Below are 13,267 nucleotides of genomic sequence, written 5' to 3' on the forward strand. Positions count from 1 at the left end.
TACCTAATTTAACCTTGGCAAGAATATGTGACACCATGATCTATAAGAAGTGTTTCAAGACAATTTTATTGGGAAAAAAAAGTAATAGAAATTGTACACATTTTATAACCCACAATTAGGAGTCTTCTAAATAGTATACATATATAAGTAATTTATATCTGACAACCACAGTGGACAATGAAAATAAAACACTCCTTGATAACTTTTCTTAAGGATAATCAATAATTTATTTCTCTTTTATTGTCACAATTACCACAATTATCTAGCTACATGACCAATGTCACTACATATCACAGGAAGATTGTCCACCTACACTTTACTGAGACAAAGACAATGGCCATTTATGTGCTAAATGTACAACGGGATGTTAAACCGAGGTGATTTTTATGTATAAGATAAGATGTGGTACATGATTTATTAACAGATTTGATTTAATATGTACTATGCCAAGAAGCAAGTATAGAAATGTTTTGGCATTGACTTGTTATTAAAGTAGAAAATAAGTAAATTAGAGAAATAAATCCAGATCTTAACTTACAATAGATACAATAAAATAGGAAATTAATTGGCTCCTCAGAATTTTTGTTCAAGCTTTTTTTTGCTTTCTTTTCTTTTGTTTTTATATATAAATGAACAATATGAATATATCACAAGTTAAAGAAAGTCCTCAGCAAAAAAAAAAAAAAAAAAAAAGGTACTAGTATATGAAAAAACAAATGAAAAATTACCAGGTATTTTTGCCTTACAAAAAATTTAAACTATAAAGAGTCAGAAAATATATATAAAAAACGCCACATTGAACGAGGCAATCATACTCTACCCAAATTGGTAGCACCCTCTTAAAATCAGTTGCATTCCATTCCCATTCACTCGGTCATACAGTGGTGACTGACAAAAAGGCATTATGAACTCGTGTGCCATCCGGAGACTTGGCCCCATGGGTCATCAGTTCTTGGATTGTCATCCAGTTGTCCAAAATTTTCTTGTTTCTCTTCTTCATCATCTTTTTGTGACTCAGTTCAATGATGTTGATCTCCTTCTTGCCCTCACTGCCGCTCTGAGGACTCTCCTTGAGACACTCTAACCGGCTCCGCATCATGAACTCTCGGCGCCGTCGCTGCTCTTTGGCCCGAACCAGGTGTTGCTTTCTTTCCTCTTTGCTCCAGTAGCGACCCATTTTCATCTCGCTCATGGTGTCATCATCCGTCGTCATGCCACTCCTCTCCTCCTTGATCTTTAAGGCACGTTCCTTCAGAATCCGGTCTCGCACTGGTCTCTTTGTGATGTACCGGGTCCCATCGCTCCTAATTTTCACCTTCCATTCCATCTTGGGTTCTGAACACTTCTGGGACTCCTTGCACATGCTCACCAAACTCAGCTGACTCTGGGCATATTCGACGGCAGATTTCTGTTGAATTAACTGCATGTAGCTTTGATAATGCCGGGCATGGGCTGGTATGTTTGCATACCTATATGAGGAGCTGTGGTAAGGAGAGAGGTAAGGGACGTGTTCGCTGCCCGTCTTCTCTTGATCAGAAAGCTTGTTGCTTTCTGAGACCTTCTCCTTGCCGTCAATGCCACAACCTTCAGTGGGTTTGGCCTTGGGGGAGGGCGACTCTTTACTGCTCTGTCCAGGAGAGGGCTGACTGGCGGCAATTGTGCTTCTCAGGTTTTTCTTATTGGTGAGGTTGATCATTCTTGGAAGGGAGCTGTCAGGGGAACGGTCTACAGTGAGCGGAGTGCTCCTGCAGCTTTCGGCTGTGTTGTAAGCACTGGAACTGTCCTTGTCTGACTTTTCCGGGTGTTCAATGATGTCATCTAGTTTTCCTCTTTGCATATCGATGCTGGTGTTATAATTTCGGAATCCTCCATCATGCAATGCCCAGATGTCCCCATACTGGTCCGTTACCTTCTGGAGCCTGTGAGCTTGCATGATATTCTGGCACTCGAGTTCAATGTTTCTTAGTTCTTCATTCAGCAGCTGTAGCTCATGCTCCACTCCCTCTTGTTCCCCTGGGTTGCATTCCATTGTGCGGCTCGAGTAATACAGGTCATACTCCCCGTGGTTCTGAATCTTGCATTTGAGCTCCAAGAGCTGCCGGAATCGTTCACACTCCTCATCTTGGTTGCCAGGGCAGTCTGAGTCAAGGTATTCACCTGACACAAAGCTCTCGTTGCACTGGAGTTCCACGCTCCCCAGGGTGTCCTGGCTCTGCCCCAGCTCTCTCTTGCTCTTCAAAGATGCGCTTTTGGGGTCCTCAGCCGCATTCTCCTGCTCGGAGCTCTCATCGTGCCGCAAGCTTTCATCCGTGCGCCCCACTCCGCTGTCCTTCTCCTGGTTGTTGGATGAGGATGTGGCCGTGTCTGTTGTGCCTTCTTCTTCTTCTTGTTTTTTTGGCTGAGAAAACAATGTTGAGGGGAAACAAAGAAAACACGGATTGTTGAAACACTTGCTGTGAACACAATGCTTCTTGGCAAAAGTGCGGGTCCTAAACAGCTGCGGCACTTTCAGTATCCACAGCAACGTTAGAAATACAGGCAGTCAGCTCAAGGCGGCTTTTTACACCATGAATTACAGAAAACAAAAGCTGACCGTGGCTACGCTATTCACGTGGGGATAAATAAAACAGGACACAGTTAAATAAGCGATTCTTAAGGCTTTCCCTTACTTGGGAAACTAGTGTGAAGGTATGTTTATGAGTTTCTGGGGTGATAATACACACCAAAAAATGAGTAACACAGAGTGTCTATGGTCCTTAGTAATATGAAGGCCTAGAGTTCAGAAGCCACCTCACCTTATTTTTTCCCCCTGAATTTTAAGTTCAGAGGACATTTTATTGATCTAGTTAGTAATACACTGGTAATGGTTAGCCAAGCATCACAAAATTTCAGGAATAGGTTAGTATTGGAGCCTAGGACCTTCTATCTATAGATGAGGAAGCTTAACCTCAGATGGGTTTAGCATATTGGTGACAGAGAGGTCTAGAAGGCAAGGCCATCGCCCAGTGTCAGGCTTTCTTATGTGTCCAGAATGCCATATTCCTGTACACATGTGCTTTGACCTCAGTGCATCGCCAACTCATGTGGCTCAGAAGCAACAATAATGTCTTAGGACTCATTTGGGGGTACTACAAAAGATTCTTCTACTCTTAACAGTTCCCTTGAAAGTCTGAGCCACTCTCATTGCCAGATGTTGGCATAATATAAAAATATACTTTGATATATATATATATATATATATATATATATATATATATATGTGTGTGTGTGTGTATATATATACACACACACACACATATATATGTGTATGTATATATATATATGGTAATTTTTGGCTTTCACACAGACTAATAGGTATATATAGGTATATATAGGTGTATATATAGGTATATATAGGTATATATATATATATATATATATATATGGTAATTTTTGGCTTTCACACAGACTAATAAACTGCCATTGCATCTCCTTATATCTAGTTCTTTCTCTGTCAAGAGGGCCAAGTTACTTTTTTCCACACTCCTCACATAGTCTACCTGGCAGTTTCTAGACTATAGTTTCCTTATGTCTGAGTTTTTTTCTCTAGCAGGAGTAAGTATATAATTAAGCCTGTTGATGTTAAAGAAGGGCAGAGTGGGTAATAAAATGTATTCTAGAACAGGTCTGAAGGGCCTCCTCAGATACTTCTTTTCTTCCCCATAAGTAATGAGGAACAAAATGTAACAAATGCAGAAGGGAGAATGTGGCTCTGCATCATGTTACTCTAGGATTCTCAATCTTTCCCTAAAATACAATTCCTCATTTGGCAAAAACATGCTGAGATTGATTTTAAATGTCTTATTGATGAAAAATAATGTCGTAAGTCATTGTAACTAACATCCCTATGTCCCTCCCTATAAGCTTACATCCCTGTTACATCCCTATGTCCCTCCCTATAAGCTTATAACAATATTAAATGTGGAGACATCTGCATGCTGTTCCCGAAATCCCCAGGGAATATTACTGATATTGGACATTTGAGTCTCTGTACCACAGTATTTACATCGATATTTTCCTGTATCTAATGATAAGCTAAAACCAATCCAAGAATACTAGTATTTTTTTAAATTCTGCATGCAGTATAAGTGATATAAACAAATGACACTATGGGAGATGTTATACAATGTGTCAAGAGCTGCTATAGGACCAAGGATGGTCTGTGAAATGAAACTTTCACATGGTGATGTATTTTAGTGTTTAAATGTGGATATGCATTTTAAAATTGAAGTTCCCTTTCTTTTGTCACTGGTTTATGAACAAATGAGAAAATAAAGGAGTTTTTTTTTTAATTTTTTTTTATTCTGAAACCCAGAATTCCTAGTTTCTAAGGCAATGCTACTCCATCATTTATCATTTCCCTACAGAATTATTATAGTGACAGGCAATGTTTCTACCAGGACATTCCTAATGTAGTATTATTGTTTATAAGGGCAAAGGACTTTTAAGGGTTTCTGCACTTCTCATCATATTTCAGTCTCCTGGTGAAGAAAAATTTCCACACAATAAAGATCTAACCTCAGGGACATCTAGCGTTACCTCAAAAGACCTAGCATTTGTATTATATCTGATGAGCAGGCAGCATCTGACACCGTATCGCTTCACCTGGGCAGGATCTCTCCTTCTCTCTTTATTCCAACATCTCCCTGTCAATTCTGCATCAGGCCACATTTTGTATCTGAGAGAGAAAAGTCCCGGAGCAAGGTCTTTCTTGCTTGTAACCAGCAGCTGCCACCCAAAAATATCTTTATTCGTGGCCAGTGTTGAAGTCATACATCCAAATTTCAGCCTGTCCTGTATTGAAAAGGATCACGATGGTAGCAGCATTGCTTTTGAGCATGAACTACTCTTTATGAGGCGGCCAGTGAGCATCCGTGATCAGAGTATAGAGCCGACATGCCTATGTTGACACTGTCGTTTGCAATCTCAGGATTTATTTAGTATATGGACATGTGCACATAGATGCACATACAGCTGTGTTACGGGATGCTAGCATGTCAACATATTTCATCATTCAGCTTGGTAAAGTGACAGGATGTTTGTGTTTTACGTTCCTAACCCTGTCAGGATATTTTTTTAAATTATCTTTTAAGATGTGTTAAGGATTCATGTTGCGAATAGGATGATAATTAAATAAATCAGTAAACTGACAGCAGAAGTGTTAATAAAATACATTAGGCAGATGAATGTCAAAAATCTTACATAAACAAAATCTAGGACATATTGATCTTGTTTGTATTTAATAGGAAAACAACAACAAAAATGAAATGACTTGGTTTGCCCCAAACCACTGTGTGATCTTTTACTAGTTACGAATTAATTAAGGGCAGGAACTTTGCTCGTTTTTCTTTGTGTTCTCAGGATCAAGTGTGGTGCTAGGAACACATGTGGAGTTCAGAATTTTTCACTGAATCAATAGGTAAGCCTATTTGGTGTCAATAATTTCAAGTGGAACTGCTCCTATTTTTAGCATAAAGGTATCATCATGATGCCAAAAACACAAATAAGATGGATGGTTTACATCATGTCATTATCTTCCCTTAGTTGCCTAAATATTCAAATACACACATTAATTTTAAAGTATAAAGTGACTATTTCAGAGGAGGGGGGAGGGGGTCACCTTAGGAGTTGTAGTTTGTCTCCAGCTGGCATACTGAGAGGCAACATGCATTTTTACTATTAAATTTCTGAATTAGGTTGAACAGTATCTGGGTCAGCATTTGAATACTACTGTACTCTATTGACAACAGTCCTCAGCTACCCAAACTACAAATATTCTTAATAGAATAAAATTGTATGTATTCCCTCTGCTTCATTTGAGATTATCATTTGCTCTCGAAATTACCATTATAGATATGTTTGATCAGACTCTTTGATTTTTTTTTACTCCATTTATGGTTATATATTAAAAAAGAGAAGTAGCAACATTTCAAATGATATGGTTCAAATTGTTGGCCCTACCTGCTCCACCTCATTGGCAGTGTGCTGCATTGCTTCATTATGCTGTTCTTCCAGCATCTCCAAGTTTAACTCCTCTAAGAATTCGTTCCTTTCATCTTCCAGCCAGCCTTCGTCCAGCTGCACAAGAATACATTAGTGCTTTCTATTAGGTTAGTGAGGACTCATGCTAAAATAGGGGAAACTTAAATGGCAATGCCTGACCAGTTCCTTTTATCATAATGATTCTCTTTAGAATACCAGCCTGTGATAGTTCACCTCTCAGAAGGAAGAAAAGGTGTTAAAAAATTGTATTCTTATGCCTTTCATCCTTTCCTAAGACAGAGCTACAGATTTTCTCTCATAACCCAGTGGATCTCCCAGCACAGACGTGACTGTCTTTCACAGTGTATGAAAAGCCCACTGTCCCATCCACAGCTGTCATCTCATTACCTCCAACTAGCCCTGTGTTGAAGAAATGCACTGGTACTAATTGGGCCACGAGATGATTGGACTTTTTTTCCTTAACAATACCCCCTCCCCCAATGTGACTACGAAGTGCCCTCCCCACGCATGCTGCTTTTTGAGTTTTAGGTGAATGGATTCCAAGTTAACCAGATGGCAGCTTGCCACAACAGACATCTTTATTCTATTTGGAAAAAAAAAGTCTAAGTTATTCTTCTCAACAACAGTAAAACCAAAAAAGTGATGCTATGTCATGTTTATTTCAATCCATTCTTCAGGCCCAGTTGCAAATGTTGCATTTAAGGGTGTGTTCGTGGGTGCTGAATTCCTGTGGACATCTTACACCAATTACCCTGAACGGATCCCTTTGGCTTCTCAGTACAAAGTGAAATGAAAAACTGGTGGTTACCTTGCTAGTATGATGAGTGTTGACAGCCAATACAGATAATTTTTCTCCAAGTGGATTTTGGAGCTGGATTACATAAATTAGCTGTCTATGCTGATTACATTAACTGAATGATTGGCAAATCTCTGCTTCACTCTGTCTTACAGAGAAACAGCAGCTTGCTAGTGAGCCAAACTGACAATAGTTTCAGGGGTTTTCACCACTAAACAAATGGGCAGAGTAACCTTTTAAAGATAAATAAATCTAACACTTAAAAACAAGTCTAACAGAAAGACTTTAAAGTCTAAAGGGCACCAGAAGAGACATTCTTGTATATGTATCATGTTCATTAACATGAAGACAATCATAGGTTTCTTGATATTTATTAAAGGCTATCTAGAACTAAAATTACCTGCAATTTTATGTGGGGCCAAGAGCCTGGACACATTTATTCATCCTCATTTATCTTAATGTAGCCTTAATAACTTGATCAAGCTCCACCCCACTGACTTTGATATGCAGATGAACTATGAAAATTAAGCAGACTAAAAATTTAAATTCAGTCCAATTTATAATTGTCCAAGTTTTACATTCTTCTTCTTTTTCTTAAATCCTCACCCTCGGATACCTTCTCTATTGCTCTCAAGAGAGAGTGGAAGGAAGGGAAGGAGGGGGAGAGAGAAACATCGATTAGCTGCCTCCTGCAGGCGCCCTTAACCAGGGCTGCTGATCGAACCTGCAACCCAGGCATGTGCCCTTGACCAGGAATAGAACTCAAGACCCCTAGGTGTGCGATCTGACACTCCAACCACTGAGCAACACTGGCCAGGGCAAGTTTGACATTCTTTAATCCCTTTTAAGTTCCCTGACGCTGCAAACAACAGACTCCAAAACAAATGACTTAAAGCTTGAAGTGTTTACTTTTGATAGGAACACCGAGGAATTTTTCTTAAATCAGGTCAAAACAAAATATTTGCTGACACTGACACAATGAATGATGGAACAACGCCTTCGGAAATTTAAAGGAGGGGGTGGGAAAGACCAGGAGACCACAGGGTGGAAATGAATGGTTCCCTATAACTCCTTTTCTTGTTAACGAACCCCACGGATCCTTGAGTTGCCTTCTGCCTTCAGTGTGTGTCTGCTATGATTTGGCTTTCCTCTGGGCTGGAAGTATAGACTCACAATAAGGAGAGATTCCTCTTGCTCACTCCCTTCTTTTCCCCTCCCTTTCACCTAGATGTGCATTTATGGCAGTCTGCCCAGCGCCATGGCTGACAGAACTTTCCCCTGGAGCCGAGCTGCAGGGAAGGGGGACTGTCCCTGTGATGCAGGGGATCTGCCTGCACGACAGTGGGTCTCACGCTGGCATTGCAGAGAAAGAAACAACCTGTACTGTCACCAAAGCAGTGGCTACAAATTCTTATGAGAGCTCTCTCTGCCCCCATGTCCCCAGGGGAAGAGAGAAGAGCAATATCGCTAATGGTCTGAGGAAGAAAATGGGCAGAAAATGAAAGAAAGTTGACAGGGAATGAAAGAAATGAGTTATTTAAAAATATTGCACAGTTGCACAATATTGCCCCTAGCAACTCTCTAGATCATTCCCTAGAATGTAGAGAGGATTTGAAACATTTTTAAAAAATGGCTAGAAAGAGCACTCTAAAAACTTCCACATTCTCCCTGAATCAAATATACATGCAAAAAAAAATGTAATAATGAGTTATGTTAAAATTGATAAAAAATATAGGTGATATAAAGACAAAGGTTTTTAAAAAAAATCTTTTTTTTATGCCACTTTATAGCAGGTACTGCTTACATTACATTTTTAAAGTGTGGTGTTCCAATGCATTTTTTTTCCTTTATTTTCCTGGAAATCTGATTTTCTAAAGGCCATTAGCTCCACTCCAGTGTGGCAAAGGCTAAGGGGCCAGAATCATGGAACTACTGCAGATGCTGATTTTGACAGGCAGAATGAATACTACAGAGTCAGACGACCATCTTTTGTCAACTGTGGAAAGGAAGTCTTGTTTGAAAATTCATCCTTCAACACTGATTCTTTTGGGTCAGGAGTGCAGCCAGACATTCGAAAATGCCACTGGTTCTAGCTAGCATACGTATTCCACCTGAGATGAACAAGATCTGGTCTTATGTCACTGCTTTCTATTCTTCCCCAAGCCCTTTACAGCTATGTGGGAAGGAAATGCTTTCCTTCTAAATTAATGAGGTTCTCTAGCAGTTACCTGGAAAGGGCAGGGAAACCACACTATAACATCGAAATATCTTTTCTACAACAGGGATGACTACCGAGTTCTCTTTCATTTACCACGAATTTCACTAATATGTATTTAGCCTCATTGTTCTTTTTCAGGAAAATGGGATCAGCAAGATGAACTGATGTGTGATATTTCCAGATAATGAGTGCGGTTTCATATGCACTTTAAAAATTCAGTCTCAAATAGTGCCGTCCAGACAGTTGCAGAGGCTCCCTTCCTCATGCTAAGCCCTCCGGTGTAACTTGTACCCTGCCCTGGGCTATGGAAGACTTTCTGAGAACCATTTAGAACAGTCAAGGGCATAAAGGAAATATATGCGGAAAGGGTGATCTTTTATAACCACTATATTCAAGTCAGGATTCGGTCTGACACTGAAATATACTTACTCAATGTAATTTATAGAAAGTATGTAGTTACTGAGTCTGAAAAAGATCAGATCAATAACCCAGAAGACAAATGGTGATATTACCCACTTCATTCAAACTCCTGACAGATGGAGAGAATGATGACAATGTAATGTCCTTTCTGCATTGTGGTGGGGTATAAAAAGGATATAAAAGGAAGTACCAATAGTACTTTTCTTCCACCATTACCTCTCCTTTACTTTCATCCCCCTCTGTAAAGTTATTTTTAAAAGTTCCTTTAGAAGCTATCAGTTTGTTTTGGGACGGACAGATGTTTTTGTCACACTAAACTTGGAAAAAATTCATTTACTATACCCGGAACCACTCCATGCTGTGTAAGGCACTTTATTTCGTAAAGTTATTCTAAAAAGATTTAAGTTGATAGCTAGATATGCTAATGTTTCTCTCACTAGAGATTCATTCAAGATACCTTAAAATGCCAATTAAGTCATTTTAGATGAAAACCTACAGCAAGGGTCCACACAGAATTAAACATCGTGTAGAGTCAACCATTTTTCATTTATGAATTCATTTAAGTAACTGGTAAGAGGAAGAGGAAAATAATAATTCAATTGTGTGTGTGTGTGTGTGTGTGTGTGTGTGTGTGTGTGTGTGTTTTAAGGACGATGTTTGGTTGCCATTCTGTGGAGCAATATAAGGGAGTCTTTTAACTTATAATTATACTAGAGACCCGATGCATGAAATTCATGCAAGAGTAGGCCTTCCTTCCCCCAGCTGCCGGCACTGGCTTCCCTCTGGCACCCGGAACCGTAGCTTCCCTCTGGCACCTGGGACCTAGGCTTCCCTCTGGCTGCTGGCAGGCACCCAGGACCCGGGCTTCCCTAGCAGCCCCGGCTTTGTCCGGAAGGTCGTCCAGAAGGAAGTTGGGTCCAATTAGCATATTATGCTTTTATTATTATAGATGGATCAGATTGGTAAGTTAGAAAAGATCACTCCACTGTATTTTGTACATTTGATTTTACCAGTAGCCATGGTATGGATCTAATATAGAATAGCAGGTAATGGATATAAAGTTCGTCCTGGAGACTTCTGATCTCTGTTCCGACCTGAATCTCCGGCCTCGCCACGAGCAGCACGATTCTCCTGCACTCATCGCTGGAGAGCAAGGCCACTGCTTCTTCTCGATTCTGGACATCCTCCCCATTTATCTAGAAAACATATGAAAGTGGCACATTAGTTTCCATTTCCACAATGCTGCACACAATAAATGGCAAATATCAGCTCATTTATGGTAAATGTATGGACAATGAAGCTCACACAATGGGCTCATCTTCTGCCCCTCAGTGGTAAGTGCCTTCACTCAATTACGCGCTTACTGTAAGAGCCATATCGATCCCTGAAGGATGGCGGACATCAGAGGAAGCAGTTATGTTCATAAATGTCCAACCTGCGCCCTGGCAACATACATCTAGCAACACAATTAACCAGCCCCTGACAGGTGACGTTCATCTTTCTCCGCTCAGAGTAATGGAAGTGTCACTCTGAGATAATAGTGCTGGGGGAAGCAGTGTGGCAATACCACAACTGAAATCCGTCATCCTGCATGCTCGCTGCGAGCCAATTAGAGAGCTGCGGTATTATCTCTCACCAGGCCACGCTCCCAGGCCACTGCTGATTGCATTTTCATTTAATCATTTCATATCCGTGTGAGGGTCTGACTCAGTTGTCCCAAATCACTCTCAGAATGTCTTTCAGTGCTAGTCTAATATAAAAGAAGGAATACTTAGTAACATCCTCATCAATACTCCAGTTCCTTTCTAAGATTTATCCTAATTCTAAAACAATAAAATGAACGCACTATCTTAAGACTCACCTCTTAAGTGTACTTAAAATATTTTAAAAGAAGTAACACAGAGTAAAATGAGCTTTTCAGAGGAATGTTTTGTGAAAGAAACCAAGCTTGAGTAAACTTCTGACTAAAAAGGAAAGACTCCGGTGGCATTTAAAATATATCTTTTTTGTTTTCTTTTCCTAAGTTCTACTGACAGAGCACATAAGGTTTCTAAAATTTGTATGTGAAACTACATTTTCATGCTTAAATGTATTTAGCTCTTAGTTAACCCAACTTTTTTCTTTGGATATTTTAAATTTATTTTGTCTTATTGATTGTTCAAATCCGTAAAGACAATGAGATTTTTCACCCATAACATATAATCAAAATATATGAAAATAAATTTCAGTTGAAGAGGTCGACTAATTCTATCTCAAATAAGTATTAATTATATCAAATTAAAATGTGGCTGCACTGACCATTTTTTTCAATAATTAATCTAACATCTTTCACTAAGGATTTCTGCTTAAAAGCATGAAGTAGACTACCGAGGTTTTCTCGTTGTGGGTCCCTGGGATTCTGACTGATATTTGAGGACAGACATAGTTATAAAAAAAAAAAAAAGCCCAGGAAATCTCAACTTTGAGTATAGTAAATGATCCAAATTCCTAGACTGTTATATACTTAACACAAATAAAGCAGACAATCATAGGCAAAGGAGGGAAAGTCACACAAACACATGTTGTATTTTCTTACTCTGATCAAAGGAATATCCATTAGTTTTTCACTTGTATATGGAAATTCTGACTTTATTAGTTCAAGTGCATTTTCTTTTCTTTTCCTTTTTTTTTTTCAATTCACAAATAACATTTATTAAGTTAGAAAATAGAAGCTATGATTCCAAAACATATCTTGGGAAGCATATCTTGTTTTTTTTTTTAGTTTTTTTTTTTTTTTAGTTTGAAAACTTTTACTTTCTTTGAACTTTGAGGATTAATGTCCATTTCATAGAAATTCTTAGTAGTATATCTGCAACACATCTACTTGTCTGTCAATCATGAACCTAGTCACCTACCCTCCACTAGAGGCACATTTGATCCTAAGGGGATTGAGTTGGATGATCTCACATAGCTGATCTTCATCTTTTCTATTTAAAATAAAATTCTCACTACTTTTCCCTTCTACTCTCCATTCGAATATATGCACATACTGCCAAACTCTTCATCTAACTTTCACTTTCCAGTAATCTAAATACTTTTTCATGTATGTTAGTTTAATGTTTCTATTATATTCCCAATATTCCAGTGCAGATAATCCTATATAATAAAAAGCTAATATGCAAATAGACCAAATGGCCGAACAACCGAACAACCAGTAGCTATGACGTGCGGTGACCACCAGGGGGCATGCGTGGGACATGGTGGGCATCAACCATGGCAGGATGGTGGAGCAGGTGAGTGGGGGCGCCAGACAAAAGTGGGGCACTGGTCACTGTCATTGGAGCGAGCCTCTGGAGGTTACTGAAAATGCTTTGCTCCCGCACGCCGCAGACCGGCCTGGCGCTCGCACCTGCTGCTGGTGCCAAAGCTGCCTCTTGCACCCGCTGCCAGTGCCTGGCACTGGCCCTGATGGCCCCTCAGGGCTTCTCCACCTTCCCTTGCTCCTGAGAGGCGATCAGCGCAGCACCTGCTGACGCTGCCAGCCCCACTTGCACCCACTGATGGCGCCAGCCCCACTTGCACCCACTGCTGGTGCTGGCCCCAATCGCTCCGCACTGTCAGTGGATGCGAGCGGGGCCGGCACCATCAGTATGTGGGAGCAGTGGTGGGCACGGGGCTACTGGCAGACAGGGGATGGGGGGCCGCGGCAGGATGGGCCAAGACCCGCCCCTGTGCCCACAGCAGCCTTCTGGCCCACAGTTTGTTTCAAGGTGCACAAATTCGTGCACTGGGCCCCTAGTAATGGATAATAA

At 40.1% G+C, this 13,267-nt stretch overlaps 1 protein-coding gene across 2 annotated transcripts in view; it reads right to left on the bottom strand.

The window, feature by feature from the left end:
* Positions 1 to 874: 874 nt before the first annotated feature.
* PDZRN4 (PDZ domain containing ring finger 4) overlaps positions 875 to 13,267 on the bottom strand; it is a 350,110-nt gene continuing 337,717 nt past the window's right edge. For both annotated transcript variants that reach the window (XM_008140563.3, XM_008140562.3), the window contains 3 exons: positions 10,571 to 10,672; positions 6,001 to 6,117; positions 875 to 2,398 (listed from right to left, as the gene is read on the bottom strand). In XM_008140563.3, coding sequence (XP_008138785.2) covers positions 875 to 2,398; positions 6,001 to 6,117; positions 10,571 to 10,672 — 1,743 coding nt within the window. The remainder of the gene's footprint in view (positions 2,399 to 6,000; positions 6,118 to 10,570; positions 10,673 to 13,267) is intronic.

Source organism: Eptesicus fuscus, chromosome 7, assembly GCF_027574615.1.
Source record: "Eptesicus fuscus isolate TK198812 chromosome 7, DD_ASM_mEF_20220401, whole genome shotgun sequence".
In the NCBI taxonomy this organism is placed as follows: Eukaryota; Metazoa; Chordata; class Mammalia; order Chiroptera; family Vespertilionidae; genus Eptesicus; species Eptesicus fuscus.